Source organism: Ambystoma mexicanum, chromosome 4p (assembly GCF_040938575.1).
Source record: "Ambystoma mexicanum isolate Mex_15411 chromosome 4p, UKY_AmexF1_1, whole genome shotgun sequence".
Lineage (NCBI taxonomy): Eukaryota > Metazoa > Chordata > Amphibia > Caudata > Ambystomatidae > Ambystoma > Ambystoma mexicanum.
In genome coordinates, this window is record NC_090927.1 from 739,711,887 (window position 1) to 739,727,198 (window position 15,312).

General features: G+C 45.6%; 1 protein-coding gene across 3 annotated transcripts in view; it reads right to left on the reverse strand.

Annotated features, from left to right (window-relative positions):
• The window catches only part of LCA5 (lebercilin LCA5), a 489,123-nt gene that overhangs the window by 277,838 nt on the left and 195,973 nt on the right, over nucleotides 1-15,312 (reverse strand). For all 3 annotated transcript variants that reach the window (XM_069606295.1, XM_069606293.1, XM_069606296.1), the window contains one exon: nucleotides 14,397-14,926. In XM_069606295.1, the coding sequence (XP_069462396.1) occupies nucleotides 14,397-14,926 (530 nt within the window). The remainder of the gene's footprint in view (nucleotides 1-14,396; nucleotides 14,927-15,312) is intronic.

The following is a 15,312-nucleotide window of genomic DNA, read 5'->3' on the forward strand; positions in this document are numbered from 1 at the left end:
GCTCAAGTCGTGAACCCACCTCAAGACTGCGCTGAATATATTGACTTAGTGGTCCAGTTAGATCACAGACTTCAGAACAGAAAGGCTGATCGAGCCAAGTTTGAGAATCGGCTGTTGGTCAAAACCCACGCTAACCCCGAAGGAGCAGATGCTTCAGAACCCATGCAAATCGGAGGGGTTAAAGGACCCTTAACCCAGAAGGAAAGAGAAAGAATACGTTGAATGCAATTGTGTCTATATTGTGGAACTTCTGGGCATTTTCTACGGGATTGCCCTGTCAAACCACCCAAGAAGATGGTAGGAGCTGCTGACAAAAGCTATATGGAGTCAGACTCTGGAAACGACCACGACCGACAAGCGTAGAGGTCCGCTTGCCGAGCTTGAAGAAGGATACTCAGACCTTGCATTTCATCATACCAATGGTCCTCGTAGATCCAGGGCAGCCATCGCATATGCACGCAGTAAGGGGATACATTGATAGCGGGGCCATAGGAAACTATGTGGACTATGAATTGGCTTCCAGGATGAATCTACCTCTCTGCTGAAAAACCACCTCAGATGTCATCATCACAGTCGATGGAACTGAAATTGCCTCTGGGCCTGTAACTCATTCCACCGCAGAGATGACACTATTGGGTCAGGATGGGCATCGAGAGACTATTGTGTTTGATCTAATCAAAGCCCCACAGTTCCAAATAATACTGGGGATACCTTGGTTGGAAACACATAATCCTTGTATTGATTGGCGAGAGAAGAGAATAACCTTCCCGGATTGTGCACAAACCTGTTACCCAAAGAAAAATCAGAACGCAGGCCTGGCCACAGTAACCACAGCAGTCATGCAACTACCTCCAGAATACCAAGAATTCCAGGATGTCTTCCAAAAAGAACAGGCAAACACCTTACCTCCTCACAGATAATACGATTGTCAAATCGATCTCATACCCGGTGCACAACCCCCTTGTAGCAGGATTTATGCCCTTACGGAACCTGAGAACCTTCAACTACGACAATACTGAGACCAGTACCTTGCCAATGGCTTTATTCGCCCATCCAAGTCCCCTGCATCTTCAGCTTTGATCTTCGTGCCCAAAAAGGAAGGTGACCTCAGAACATGCATAGACTACCGCGCATTGAACCAGATAACTGTTAAGAACCGATACCCATTGCCTCTGATCCCTGAACTACTAGACAAGTGAAGGACGCTTGTATATACACTAAATTCGATCCCCGGGGGGCATACCATCTGGTACGTGTAAAAGAGGGCGACAAATGGAAGACTGCTTTTCGCACTAAGTATGGGTTATTCGAATACCAGGTGATGCCTTTAGGGTTGTGCAATACACCAGCAGCCTTCCAATACTTCATGAACGATGTCCTTCGTGAACTCATTGATGTTTGTGTTGTCGTATATATCAATGATATTCTAGTATACTCCTCTTCAGAATCTGATCATGTGAAGCACGTCCGAGCAGTCCTTGAGAAATTGCGCCAGCACAAACTATAAGCAAAACTAGAAAAATGCGTTTTTCATGCCACAGAAGTTGAATTCCTTGGGTTTATCCTGAGCCCAAAGGGAGTCCGAATGGACTCACGAAAGGTGGACGCAATCCTTAAGTGGCCATCACCAAGTTCAGTTAAAGGAGTACAAAGCATGCTCGGCTTTGCCAATTTCTACCGCAGATTCATCCCAGATTTTTCACATGTCGTACATCCCATCACAGCACTCTTGCCAAAAAATAAACGCTTTATGTGGACTGAAGAAGCTGAAAATGCCTTCCAAGAGCTGAAAGCGAAATTCACGTCTGCACCAATATTAAAGCACCCGCGCACTGACCTTCCATACATAGTGGAAACTGATGCATCCAGTCTAGCCATGGGAGCTGTCCTGTCTCAAAAGGACCCTGAAACTGGCCAGCTTCACCCAGTAGCATTTTGGTCCAGAAAGTTCTCGGCACCAGAGTTAAACTATGCGGTTACCAACAAGGAGTTATTAGCCATTAAATCTGCCTTCAAGGCTTGGCGGCACTATCTTCTCGGTGCCAAGCATACCATTACTGTGATCACCGGAACTTACAGTATTTAAAAACAGCCAAGGCCCAATCGTCACGTCAACTCCGATGGGCATTGTTCTTTGCCGAGTTCGATTTCGTGATAACCTATCATCCAGGTTGTAAGAATGGTAAAGCAAACGCCTTATCCCGAATAGGGATGGGAGAGGCAGAAGTGAACCCCGAACCAGTACCTATAATTTCCGAACAAAGGATTCTTGGCATGACTACTCTACAGACACTAGAGGACATTCAGGTAAAGATCCAGCAACTCTTTGATCCTACAGCCCTGCAGGCCTGGGTTAAGAAAGGCCCGGACTACTCTGTCACCAATGATCTGCCTTATTACCAAGGGCGGCTATTTCTGCCACACAAGGAACTACAAGAGCTAGTCATTTCCCGTTATCATGATACCCTAATGGAGGGGCACCCAGGTATTGCAAAAACTGAAGCTAAAATTAAAAGACAATTCTGGTGGCCCACCTTGCGAAAGGATATTAAATCATTTGTGATGTCTTGTGGCATTTGCGCCCAAAACAAAAGTCAAAAGAAAAAAACAGCTGGACTCTTACAACCTTTAGACATTCCGCCTACACCATGGCACACCTTATCGTTAGACTTTATTACTGATCTACCTCCTTGTAATGTATTTAACACCATTCTAGTTATTGGGGATCTTTTTTCCAAGATGGCACACTTTATTCCTTTAAAAGGATTACCTTCAGCCTCAATCCTGGACAAAGAATTCCTCGAAAAGCTTGTTCGCATACATGGATTTCCGTCCGTGTTGGTCTCTGACCGGGGCAGTCAATTCATTTCACATTTTTGGAAGAAATGTTGTCAATTGGCGCAAATCGACGTGAGATTATCGACCAGTCACCACCCTCAGACCGATGGTCAAACGTAGAGGACCAACCAGACTCATGAGCAATACCTGCGTTGTATGTTACATCAAACTGGGAGTAATTGGAAGGACATTCTTTGGATCGCAGAATATGCATACAATAATTCAGTACATTCTGGAACTGGACAAAGTCTCTTTTATACCCTATATGGGCACCATCCTCGAACCTCAGACCTTGACTCACCCCAACACTTAGAAATGCCCGCAGTGGACCATCTACATGCTACGATTACACAAGCCTTTAAGGAGGCAACTGCACATTTAAAACAAGCGAAGGAGAAATATAAGAAAGATGCTGATCGGCATAGAAGTGATACTCCACAGTACCAAATAGGGGATCAAGTATGGTTGGCCACAAAACACATACCTCTCAAGGGAAAGCAGACCTTTAACCCTAGATATTTGGGACCTTACTCTATTAAGGCCATTATCAACCCGGTGGCTGTCAAGTTGGACTTACCTGCTAATATGCGAATTCACCCCGTCTTTCATGTGTCACTTTTGAAGCCAGTGCAACCAGGGACAAGACTAACCAAGCCACCAGACCCCATCCTTATAGACGGGGAACCCGAATTTGAGGTTAAAGACATCCTGGACTCCAAGATGGTGAAGCCAAAACTTTTTTCTTTAATCGACTGGAAAGGTTACGGACCACAGGAAAGGTCTTGGGAACCTAGTGACCACGTGCATGCACCTCAATTGCTGAAAAGATTCCACCGAAATTTCCCAGACAAACCAAAACCACGGGGAAGAACAACTTTAGGAGGGGCCTTAGGGAGGAGTGCCGTCGTGATGCCTACCCCCGGGGATCCAGACCAGGTCCAGCAACCCCAGAAGCAGGCATCAAGTTATTTTGGACAAGCCCAAAAACCCCTGCTGGGGGCTGTTTGGGTGCGGTCCTGGCACCTATGGCGCCAGGCTCATATGGAGAGTCAGTCCTTGGGCCATAGGTGCCAGGCTCAAAGAGCAGAACTTACCTGATGCAGACCATGCTGCAAGCTTACCTGATGCAGACCATGCTGCAAGAGCTCCAAGCCAAATGAGGCTTGGAAGGGACTATTTTACCTAGGGACTATTTTTTACTCGGGCGGGGCTGGGGAGGAATACTTACCTGGAACTACTTTGGAGGTTATTTAAACCATGCCCAAAGAGCAGCACATGCTTCGTGTTATTCTGCATCCAGCAGTGTAACGCTCACCGTGCCGAGTTTGGAGCTCCTAGAAAAAGGGAGAAAGAAGGAGAAAAGGTTAGAACAAGAGCAATACCTTTGATCCTTACCTGAATTCCCGATCCATCGCACCTTCGAGCTGGAAGAAAGAAGTTATTTTATGCGCGTCGCCTCGCCTGCTGCAGCGCTGCGCTGAACTCACCGGTCTTCGCAGCATCTTCACATTCCACCGCATCCTCCTGCATGTTCACGCCGCATTCTGGCACCTACGGAGTAGACAAGAACAGCAAGGTGAGCCAAGGGAATACACAGAGGAATATTAGTAACCCCCCCATAGACTTACCTGATTTTACCACCGGGGGTACTATTCCTCTTCACGGGCCGGCGCAGCTTCCACTGCATCTTCGCGAACCCCGGCCCCTAAGGGGAAACAAAAGGACAGCGAGGTGAAACAAAGGGACTATCAAGGGGAACCCTCCTCACCACATTAGACTTAGACTTAACTGATTTATTCCCCGAGACTTCATACTTTCTCTCAGTGCCTGAATAAGGGAGAAAGCAACAGGTTACATATTGACATTATTTATCGAACTGTGTTGGAAATACAAATCCTTACCAGAATATTACCGGTTGCCACAAGGAACTCTTCACTAGGGTCAAGCAGCAATCTGCAAGGAATCGGACAAGAGTGAAAGTCAGGCATTTGAACTCTTACGAACTACATACTTTTCGGAGTCAATATTGTTCTGGAACTCACCAATTCCTTCGCGCCAGTGAAGCAACTGGTTATCAAAGCGCCCATGTGCTCAATGCAGGATGGAGAGCTCATCTTTTCAAACTATCAGGTGAGACTATAAGAGGGGACATCAAAGGCGATCTGTGGGGAGAACAGCGGGGGTGGGGGGATTTACACTCAACTCCGCGGGTCGTTAATTCCCTTTCTCCATTTGCAGAAGAATATTCCTACAGGCCAAGCAAACAAAGCTAGGTGGGCCAGTCCAGTCCGTCATCTCGGCCCTACGCGTCACATTGGTGGAGACCGCAGCTGTCCAGTTCAGATCGACGCCTCTGTGGGAGCCAGGTGAGCGTAACATGAGTGCCGTCAAAGGGCATGTTGAGCAGTCTGGATTGTATGTCTGGAACAAATCCTGACTTTCTCAACCAGGCAAACCTGTGCATAACTGTACTAGCCGCCATTGCTCTGCTGAAGCTGTCACCAGAGTCTAGAACAGTCTGGAGGGATTCACACATAGCATCCTTTCCATCCTTGACTATGTTTAAAAACCTGTCTCATTCTTCCCCTTCAGGGATATGGTCAGCCGCCATGGATATACACTCCCAAAGGGTGTGAGTTAACCTTGCCAACGTGCATGTGGCATTAGCTGATTTCAGGCCATACTTCTAGCCGAAAACCCCTTTTTCTCTAGAGTGTTGTAATGCTCATCATCTCCATCAGGGAGGGTGAGGGGGGATAGTGTCATGATCACTGGCAAATCACCATGTTTTAATTCCCAAAAGATTTGGACAGTAGCCTGCCGTCCCTGGTTAGCACACAAATGGAGTCTTACAGAAGAGGAATTCCAGTGAGCAGTCAGCGAACTTCAGATGACCCAACATGGTGGCCCTGTTTGTACCCTGCATGCACTGGTGTTGTTTTAGGCTTTCAGCTCTGGTACCCTTATAAGCCCCGCCCACCGGCAAGTCTCTGCTTCACGTTGAATCTGCTTTTCGCAGTGCAGCGTTTACCGTGGCTCCGTTCCTGCTCTTTAGCCCCTCGCAGTATTCCACAGTCTTTGCTCTGTCCCCTGCTTGTAATTTCTCTTAGTCCCTACATTGTTCCTTTTCAGCCCGATCCGAGTTTTGGTGCTCCTTCCATTTTTCCTGTCAACTCAGAAGCAGCTCCCAGTCAGGCGCACGTACCGTGGAACTCCTCTGTCTTCCTATTGTTCCATGTGTACTCTGCGCATTGGCGGCGAACAACAAAAATGCAAGTACTATCAAAAGTCATTTAACTGAAGGAAAATGTATTTGCCTCATAACGTTTTTTTTATGAAGAAGTTGTATGCACTTGATTCGTGTTTTCCTTACCATTGCAGTAGTTAACGTTCTGTTTTTCAGCTAAGGCCGTTCTGACACTGTTGTCAGCAGTTACCTCAGCTATAGGTTTTCAACAGTGTGGACATTTACATAACACAAATTATTTATATATATGTGTAGAGACACCGCGAGAGCCCGTGCTCTCGCGAGATCTCGCGGCCCGAGGAGGCTCCGCCCCGCGCCCTTCGCGCGGATTATCGAACGAGCGGACGACAGAGAAGGAGCGTCCTGCACAGCCCTCCTGCTACGGGGGCCCGCTCCTTACGAGGCGGGAACTTTAATTAACAGAGCTTTCTCTCTGCCAACCCAGGCCCGTTGGCCTTTATCAGTAATGCACGCACGGTGTGTGTATACTGTGCGAATCTGGTTGAGTTATTAAATACATCGTAAACAGATCAGAGGCTCCTGTCTTCATTGAGAGAAATTTACTACAATATGTCATGTATTATATATACAAGAAGGTGATTTTGTAGCGGACTCACTCAACGCCCAATTATAACTATGCTACATATTTAAGAAGAGACTATAAACATTGCGTCTTCAGAATTCTCTTCAGTCCTCCTTTTCATTCAGTTTTTTCCTCAGCACTACGCAGTTGCTGGAGACTCCTCTCTGGTTAGACAAGAATTAAATAGCAGTCCTTACATCAACTAGTTACCACAAAAACTCTATTACCGCTCTCATATTGTGGTAGTTGTCCTTGCCAGCAAGATTTTTCATAAGATTTTTTCCCATTGGAGTATAGTCCGTTATTCACTTCAAATAGTACTGTCCAGTGATTCCCGTTCCTCCCTTTTTAAAGATTCTTAAGAAGACTTCATCCTTTCTTGGAATTCACTTCAATATTCCTACCAGTCTCGGATGTATTCTTCAGAACAAGCGCCCTTGTACATGCAGGATGGAGAGCTCATAAAATAACCCATACAGGTGAGCAGTGCAATCTACCCTATCTGAGATATACATTCTAACCAAGACTGCTAAAGAAAGAACTAGACCCTAGCCTATGTTTATAGAGAGTGTTCACTGTTATATTTCCACAGAGCCTATGTGACGGATTCTTCCATAGAAAACTTCCAGAACAACTTACGCAGCCAGGGTGTTCCAGCAGAGTTCAGGTAAGCGTGATAGATAGTACGGTAGGCATTTCGTCTAGTGGTTGAGGTGGAAGCTCGTACCACCAGACTCTCCGGAGTGATCCCTATTGATAGATAATAGGGATCACTGCTTGACACCCTGTATTTAGAGGTCATCTTCTTATTGACAGCCGGATTGAGTGCAGGTGCCTCCCAATTGGTAGCTACACGCTTTTGCAAAGCTGAATGGAATACAATTTGATCTTCCTGGAGGTCCCCTGTCTAGAATGTCGGTCAAGTCATCTTGTTCACAGACTGGACTTGGTGTAGCCTTTCCCATGTATTCAACTACCCTTGATATCAACTGCCTGTAGGTAACCTCCGCATGTAGGTAACCTCTGCATGATCAGACGGATCTGATCTGCCAAACTCTACCTCTAGTGAGGTGTCCAAACCACTGGCATCATGAAGGCACTCTTGAAGATCCTTTATTCTGGACTCTTCTGAAGTTAAGGCCTCAGGGACTGATGGCGCACCATATTGGAGGCCAAAAGGCCTAGACCCATCTGATGATGGCTCTGCAGCCTCATAAAAGGAGGAAAGTGATTGTAAAAGTCAGCCCTAGGCAAAGGCGTATGTGTTTTCTCCATAGTACCTAATGGGACGATTCAGTCCTCAAAGGGACTTTTCCTCGACTCAAGGGATCCTTAGACCGCTCTCGAGAAGTTTTGCCCGCCGGGCCCGAAGACATGTTTATCAGGTCTTTCGACCAGAGCAAGGCTTTTAAGTGTAGTCGAGGGGGTCAAGGCCGCATTCTCGAACACCTTAATTATTTTAAGCCTAAACTCTTCCCACTCAGCTGGTGAGGCAGTTTTAATTGGGCATACAACCTGTTCCAGAGAGGAACTTGACGACGACGACCTTATGGCGCTGTTTCTTCGAATGTCTAGATGATGACGAATGGTGGCAACCACTTTGCGATCGGGATCGTTTGTTTTTCTTACGGCGAGGAGAAACAGTTCTCGACTCGTCCGAAGTCTGTCTTTTCAACATAGTCAAAGGGAATTTATGGGTCCTACCGGCTGCAAGTTTCCCTCTGCACTCTCTCAGGGCTTTCGACATCATGGACAGGCAGTCCTCACATTCTGATGAAGGATGAGTGGATCCTAGACACCACAAGCATATTCTGTGGGGGGTCCGTAATGGACATCTTCGAACAGTTACAGCATTTTTTTAAACCTGACTTTGGAGTAAAAGACGCTGATGACAAAGCCATCTTATCGAAGATTTCGCAAAGATTTTCAGATTTCTCGAAGAAAAAAAATCTCTCCAAAAAGGAACGAAGCGTTAGCGCAGAAAAACAGATTTGAAGCAAACGGGCGCTGCGCGCGCTATATATACCTTTGGTGACGTCGACATCGAGACTGAGGCCTCTAAGGGACATCAAGTCGTCCTGCATCAACGCACAGCACCCCCTGGTGAAATCTTTTTTCCGAAGCAGCTAAGCTAGATATTGGAAATATCAACGATAAGGAATACGTGGGAGGACACAATCCATTTAAATATGTATTCATTAAAACATGTTTCCAAATTGTAACATGTTAGCATCTCCAAAGATGTGTGTGATAATTATAAACATTTTGGTTTCATTAGTAACTGACCCATAGCAGTGAGTCACAAACATTCTTTTTCAAGATGACAGCTGGATTCACTGTCGAGCCGCATGAAAACATTGTGCTGCACTCTCCTTGGTTGCTTGGGGAATGGATGATGGGTGTGTCGCGGGTCACTGTTTTGGAATGCCAAGCTGGCAGGCTCCCTCCTCCCGTCACACTCACTGCATACACAGAGAGCGAACATGGCGGGTGAATACACATCAACCATTTATAATGAGACTACAAATCTTGCGGATGATAGTCCCAGGAGGATAGCTCAGGGGCAACGTGCTCGCCTTGGAAGCAAGACGACACGGAGCAACACTGGTTCGACCCCGGGTCCGTACTTAGAAACCTCTGGGTATTTAGCGCGTTATAAATAACCTATCATATCATGATGTGTCTTCTGTGGGACGGGTCAATTCTTTATCTTGCTCACCCTTATTCCAGGGTTCATTTTGCTGAAGTACCGGGGTGACGGCCAGACAACACCTCAACCAGCCTTACTGCAGTGCTGCGGCTGTTACTTGGTATCTGCAGCCCTTCCCTTCCCAAAGAATCAGCAATGCAGCTGGGGAGAGGGGCGCTGTGCTTTCTCCAAGGGACTCGAGGATGGGTGCTGAGGGACTAAAGGCAAGACGCAGAATGTCTCCGCCTCGTCAAGCAGTTGCCCTGCGTGCAAAGTGGGGCGCTTGGAGCAAAATGCTGCATTTAAAACCAGCCGTCATTAGCTCCACGGTGATGTCTGGAAGGATCTGTGGCATTGTCTTTTAATCAATTATTCATCATTAGAATCAATATAACCATAGGTGGATTGGAACAAAAGGGAACGGATTGTGGCAATCACACCTGAAGTACCTGCACAAAAGCACACTCAATAAGCACACTTCGCTATGCAGCAGGGACGCACACAACTCAATACGTCCAAAGGCTTAGGTGAGCTTTTTCATTTTCGCAGCTCGGACTCCAGACCTATTTTGGGTGCTTGGTTGACGGAATATTTTCTGCTACTGTCAACATAACAATTCAAGGAAAGGCTGCATTTTGCTGCGAGGCCCTACACCTGCCATCACAATGAAAGTTACTTGTTTGTTGGCTTCAATTTTCCAGCAGCCCAACTTGGTCAAATGTTCCAAACAGAACGTGTAAGCCCGATTGGTGATGGGAGGCACGTTGGCCAATTGGCATGGGCTGGTCTTTATAAATTCAGTTTGCAACTTTGTTTTGTGACTTCAGGCCCCTTAAATTGCACAGATTTTTGCTGGAGTCTGTTAATTTAAGCGGCCCCTACCCTACGTTTGCCGCAGCCTCAGTACGAGTCAGAGTTGTCCACAACACAAGCAAATATTGCTAACATTTTATAAAAAAACTGGATACAAATTGCGGAAAGAAAGTCTAACATATATAAATGATTCTAGTAGGTCTAGGCAGTAATTGGGGTTAGACCAGCGCTATGAGAAACAGACCAGGGACTGTAGGGCCTGTGTCTGTGTTGAAATGTATGACATATGATACCTTAACACCTCTTTTTTAAATGCCACTGTGTGCTTACCGTGGCGAGTTGGGTAAACGCTTCATTTCAGAGCTCTAGAACGTGCAAGACTTTTCAGTCTTGGAGTTTTCTCATTATAAATGTAAGACCAAGTGCCACGTGGCTTAAAGAGCAGGCAAGGCTTGATGAGCCACTTGCCCCTTCCTTTTGACAACTTGACATCTCTGGTTAGTTTTAGTTATCAGATGGCGGTTTGGCCAAAACTATTGCAATGGAGTAGAGCTAGGAGGAAGATGGATATAAGCAGGGGTACACAGCTTGTAGATGTTTGGTTATTTACCTACCCATTGTCTGCCCATGGTCATGGCAACCCCCTGAGCCATTCGTGCCCCTCCCAAAACACATCCTGCTGGGATCTCGTTGAGTTTGCTTTAGCAAGCAGTAACATTAAACTTTACTCAGAGCTGTAAATGCACTTCTGATGTAATATAAATAACTCAACCAAGTGTGCCTTTAGCCACTTGGTTTATGGGTAGTACTTGCTTCCTTCCCTGAAAGCCTGTTAAACAAGTACTGGCAAAGCCAACTGTTTTGGCTTGTGTATAGGCTTTTGTCAGGCACTGGTATTATATTCCCATGTACTTTCGCATTTTGCAGCTACTTCCATTAATGGCCAGTTAGTACCATTAAGGCCTGGCACATGCCTGCTCAAAAGCCCAAACTGTTAGGTTTGCCAATGCTCGTTTTTCATTTTACTGCCACTTTTTCCACGTCGGACTTGGAAAATTACCCCCTATGATTGTAGTTTTATTTTCCCCATCCTAAATGGAAGCCTACAAGCTCCAGGATGTAAATTAATGAGAAATTACAAAACATGTCACAAAGCCCCACAATGACATGAAATGAATGACATTTCACACAGCTTGTTGTATACCCCCATAATATCTAATCACCCAACAAACACACTTAAATAGCTTTTTAAAAACTTTTTATAATTTTAATCAAAAAAAGTACCACAGTATGGGTTACTGCCAGTTACCATATCCCATCTCTAATCAATTCCTGTTGTAAATAATCTACTGCTGAGGCATGTTAAACAGAGATGGCCCCACTGGGAGGCCTTGTGCAGCCCTGACTGATTTTTAGGGGAGAAAGGCAGAGCAGGAACCCACAAGACACATAATATATTCTGTTTGCATGTAAGCACTGTTAACAGTTACTCAAACAGTATGATGTTATCAAGTAAGTACTTACCAGTTAAAATCATGCAAAGTTCTAGCTGGGCATGCTATGCTTCCACATAGACAAAGATGCATTCGATGTTGGTCAGAACCCCACAGGTGAGTATGCATGAGGAGGAGATCTGCAGCTGGTTCATAACAGCCATCCTAGCCTTGACATGTTCAGGCAGGGCCTCGTTAGATCAACTTAGTGAGGTGCAGCTTGATTCCCTAGGCATAGCAAGCAAGGCACCCACATTTGGGCATATACACTTTCATTTATGGAGACAAACTGAAACTAACATGCCTTGGTAAAGCTAACAGTTTGGGCTTTTGAAGAACTGCCATGAGTGTACCACCTGGTCATAAATTGGAAACCCTTGGAAAATGGTGCGAGTAGCTATGCATATGATGTCTCTGGCAAATTTCTGTCCAATATCTATAAACAAGTCAAAACTGCTGGCTTTGTGATCGCTTGTTTTAGACAGAACTCCAGTGCAAGTAATAGATGCGAGGACACACACCTTGCTTATAAATCAACTGGATGAAGACTCACATTAAGAGATTTTTTTATTACAGCACGGGCTCTGAGGTAACTAAGGTAACTAAGTAATTAAACACTCAAAATTAGCAACTGGAGCAGGCGAGCAGCCAATCAGGGTCCTTGGATCTGGGGCTCGAACTACTGATGTAATCCTACATTCCATAAAACCTGTTAGCTGCTCTCTCAGCCCCGCAGTGCCACCTTCTCCCCACCCTCCCTTCTCTTCATTTTTGAAGTAACACCAAACCCCCTCCCAGGCCTCACCTGATTGTGGCAGCGATGACGCCCACCGCCGCAATTTCGCTCCCTCTCCCTTTGACAACCACCATGGAAATGGAAGAGGCTCTGTAGGGCGCCCTGCCTTCCAGCTCTGTGGCGGCCACCTTGCGTTAGTATTTTCTTTTCATGAACGAGACGCCATGAGGTGGCCCGTTTATAGGAAGAAAACACAATGCTCTAAGCACCCTGGGTTACGGATTGGCAACCCGGGTGCTAATCGGGTTAACCACACATTCCAAGGGTACAACATTTGGTGTTACTTTGTGACAGAGCTAGCACAATGAGCACCCAAGAGGGTATGTTTCAGCAGGGAGGGGCAGGCAGTTGGTGGGAATTCCATATGCATTAACATGGCAATGGGTGGCTAAATGACCAAATGCAGCCATAGGATGTGTGTCCCTCCTAACATCCCATCTCCATATGATCCGTGTTCCAATACAATCGTTCCGGCTTACACCTAAAATAGTCTAATTCAAAGCCTTGCATCAAATCACTTCTTGATTTTACTACTCTCCACTCTGAAATAAAATGTGTCCTACTACCAACCTTATTTTTTCACTTATACTCAACAAGTTAATGCAGCAGAATGTGTACTTTGAATACAGTCTGATGGATGCAAGTCTCTGAATCAATCATAACCACTGGCATTGCTTTGGGCAGCCTTGCATACCATTGTTTGCAAATCAGCCTTGGCCCTGCCCGCAATGTGAGCATCCCATTGACAATGAACTGTGCTATTTGGCGACAGAACCAAGATTAATGGCTTTTACACTTCTGTAATGGCACAAACATACTAACAAGTTATGGAATGAAAGACTACCCAAAGAAATTATAGACATAATGTTTAACTCAAAGTCTTGCATCAAATAACTTTTTTGATTTAACTACACTCTCGCCTCCAGAATTATATTTTTCTCATTACCAACCTTATTTTTTTCACTTCGACACAAGTAGCTAATGCAGCAGAATATGTTCTTTGAATGTAATTTGTCCGGGTCCACAGGAGAAATCTGTGTCAAAGCATCATCAAGTGTCATTTATTGTTTGATACGGTTAACCATCTTATTAAGCATGATGGGAGCAATTATACTCCCACACAAAATAAACATAAATTACAGAAATCAACGTGATAGGTTTGAAAAAAGAGCTACCATGAAACTGAGAGGTTGAAAAATCTAAGTAAGATGAACAGTGCAGTTAAAAAAGCAACAACAGTTGATAGTTGTAGGCAGCTTGCTTGAGCAAGTGCGCTACCTCACTTAGAGGTGTAAATGGCCTTCCATCATCCTGGTCATTTGTGCTTTCATCGCTATGGGGCATAACACATTGTCCAAGGCAAGCAAACACATTCTGGCTGGGCCCTACTGCAGTGCAGCCCCTCAGAATGCAAATTGCTTTGAAGTTGATACTGCACATTTAGAGCAAAATCCCGCCTTCCCTCAACTCTGCCTACCACCCTACCCCCTGGACCCCAGTGGGGAACACCACTGGCAAGGCCTCATTTTCCAGGCGTGGCCATGGGGTGGCCTTGAGAGGGCCTGACCCCCTGCTGGAGCGGGACCTGTTGCCAGCAGCAACGACAGGGAATCCTGGGAGACAGCATGTGACCTATACACTGTCTATTGTCCATGTAAATCCACTGACTGACATCACAAATGGTAGTCATCAGCTTTGTGGTGGGTGACAACAGATGCTCTCCAACCAGGTTTTTTCGTCATCAATGCAAGTCACTTTGGATGGTTGAGGCTCTTTTTAAATCCGAGCAAAGTTGTAGTGCCTCTTTGACTCAGTGTAAACATATTCCTGTGCAAACCAATTATGTACGCATGATGACAGTTTTGAGGTATGCATTGAACAGGAGGTATGCCTCTTCCATTAAGCATTTTCTATGTAAAAATAATACAAACTCTTACCTTCACTTTCCTTTCACGGTCCTCTAGTCTTCCCTCTGCCAAAAGAAGTTTCTGAGCGAGCGCCTCACGTTCCCCCAGATGTCGGTCTTCAGAGAGTTTCCTCAGTTTCTGTAAAGAACTGTTTGTCCGGTACAGCTCTTCCTCCGTTTCCTTCAGTTTCCGCTCAGCGGTACGCTCCTGTTCCATGGATTTACGGAGTCGCTCCCGTAGAGCTCTGATCTCATTGCTGTGCCGGGAAATGAGCTGAGAGATCTCGCTTTCCGTGTCTTCAAATCTATTGAGGGCTTTTTCCTGACGGAACTGCATCCTCCTTAGAGCTTTGTTCTCCTTCTGCTGCTCCTCCAGTTGGATCTGCACTTCGGTTAGCTCATTTCGCAGCTCATTGATTTTCAGAAGTCGAGCAGACAGCACCCTCTTCGTAACAAGGTCAATGTCTTTAGGAGGTGGGTCTTTGCCAAGGCTTTGGGAGCGAAATCCCAAACGCGCTCCTCTTTTACTCAGCGGCTGCTTGGAGTTCACTTTTCTGATGCCTTCAAAAGGACAAAACACATATTTAGTTTATGGAGACGTACTCAACTAAGTGTCTAAGTTATTCTCCTCTTGCTATTACGTCAGTGTTGTATGTACATGTATACGTTGACAGTAGAAACAGATCTCCAGGATCTTATAGTCTAACAATTTTCCCTCACCTATCTCAGTACTGTAAGACCCTCCAAAAGCCTTTAGCTTTAGACACAACACCAAATGCAATCAATGTGCCCGACAAGAGCCAATTGTTCTGAGCCCTTTACGCACCTCCTAAACAATGTTAGTTTCCTGGAAATCTACTGCATCCTGACTACTTAACCAGTACTGCAATCATACATAGAAGTTTGTCTGGATCCGTACTTTGCTGACCCCAGCCTTAAAGTTTACT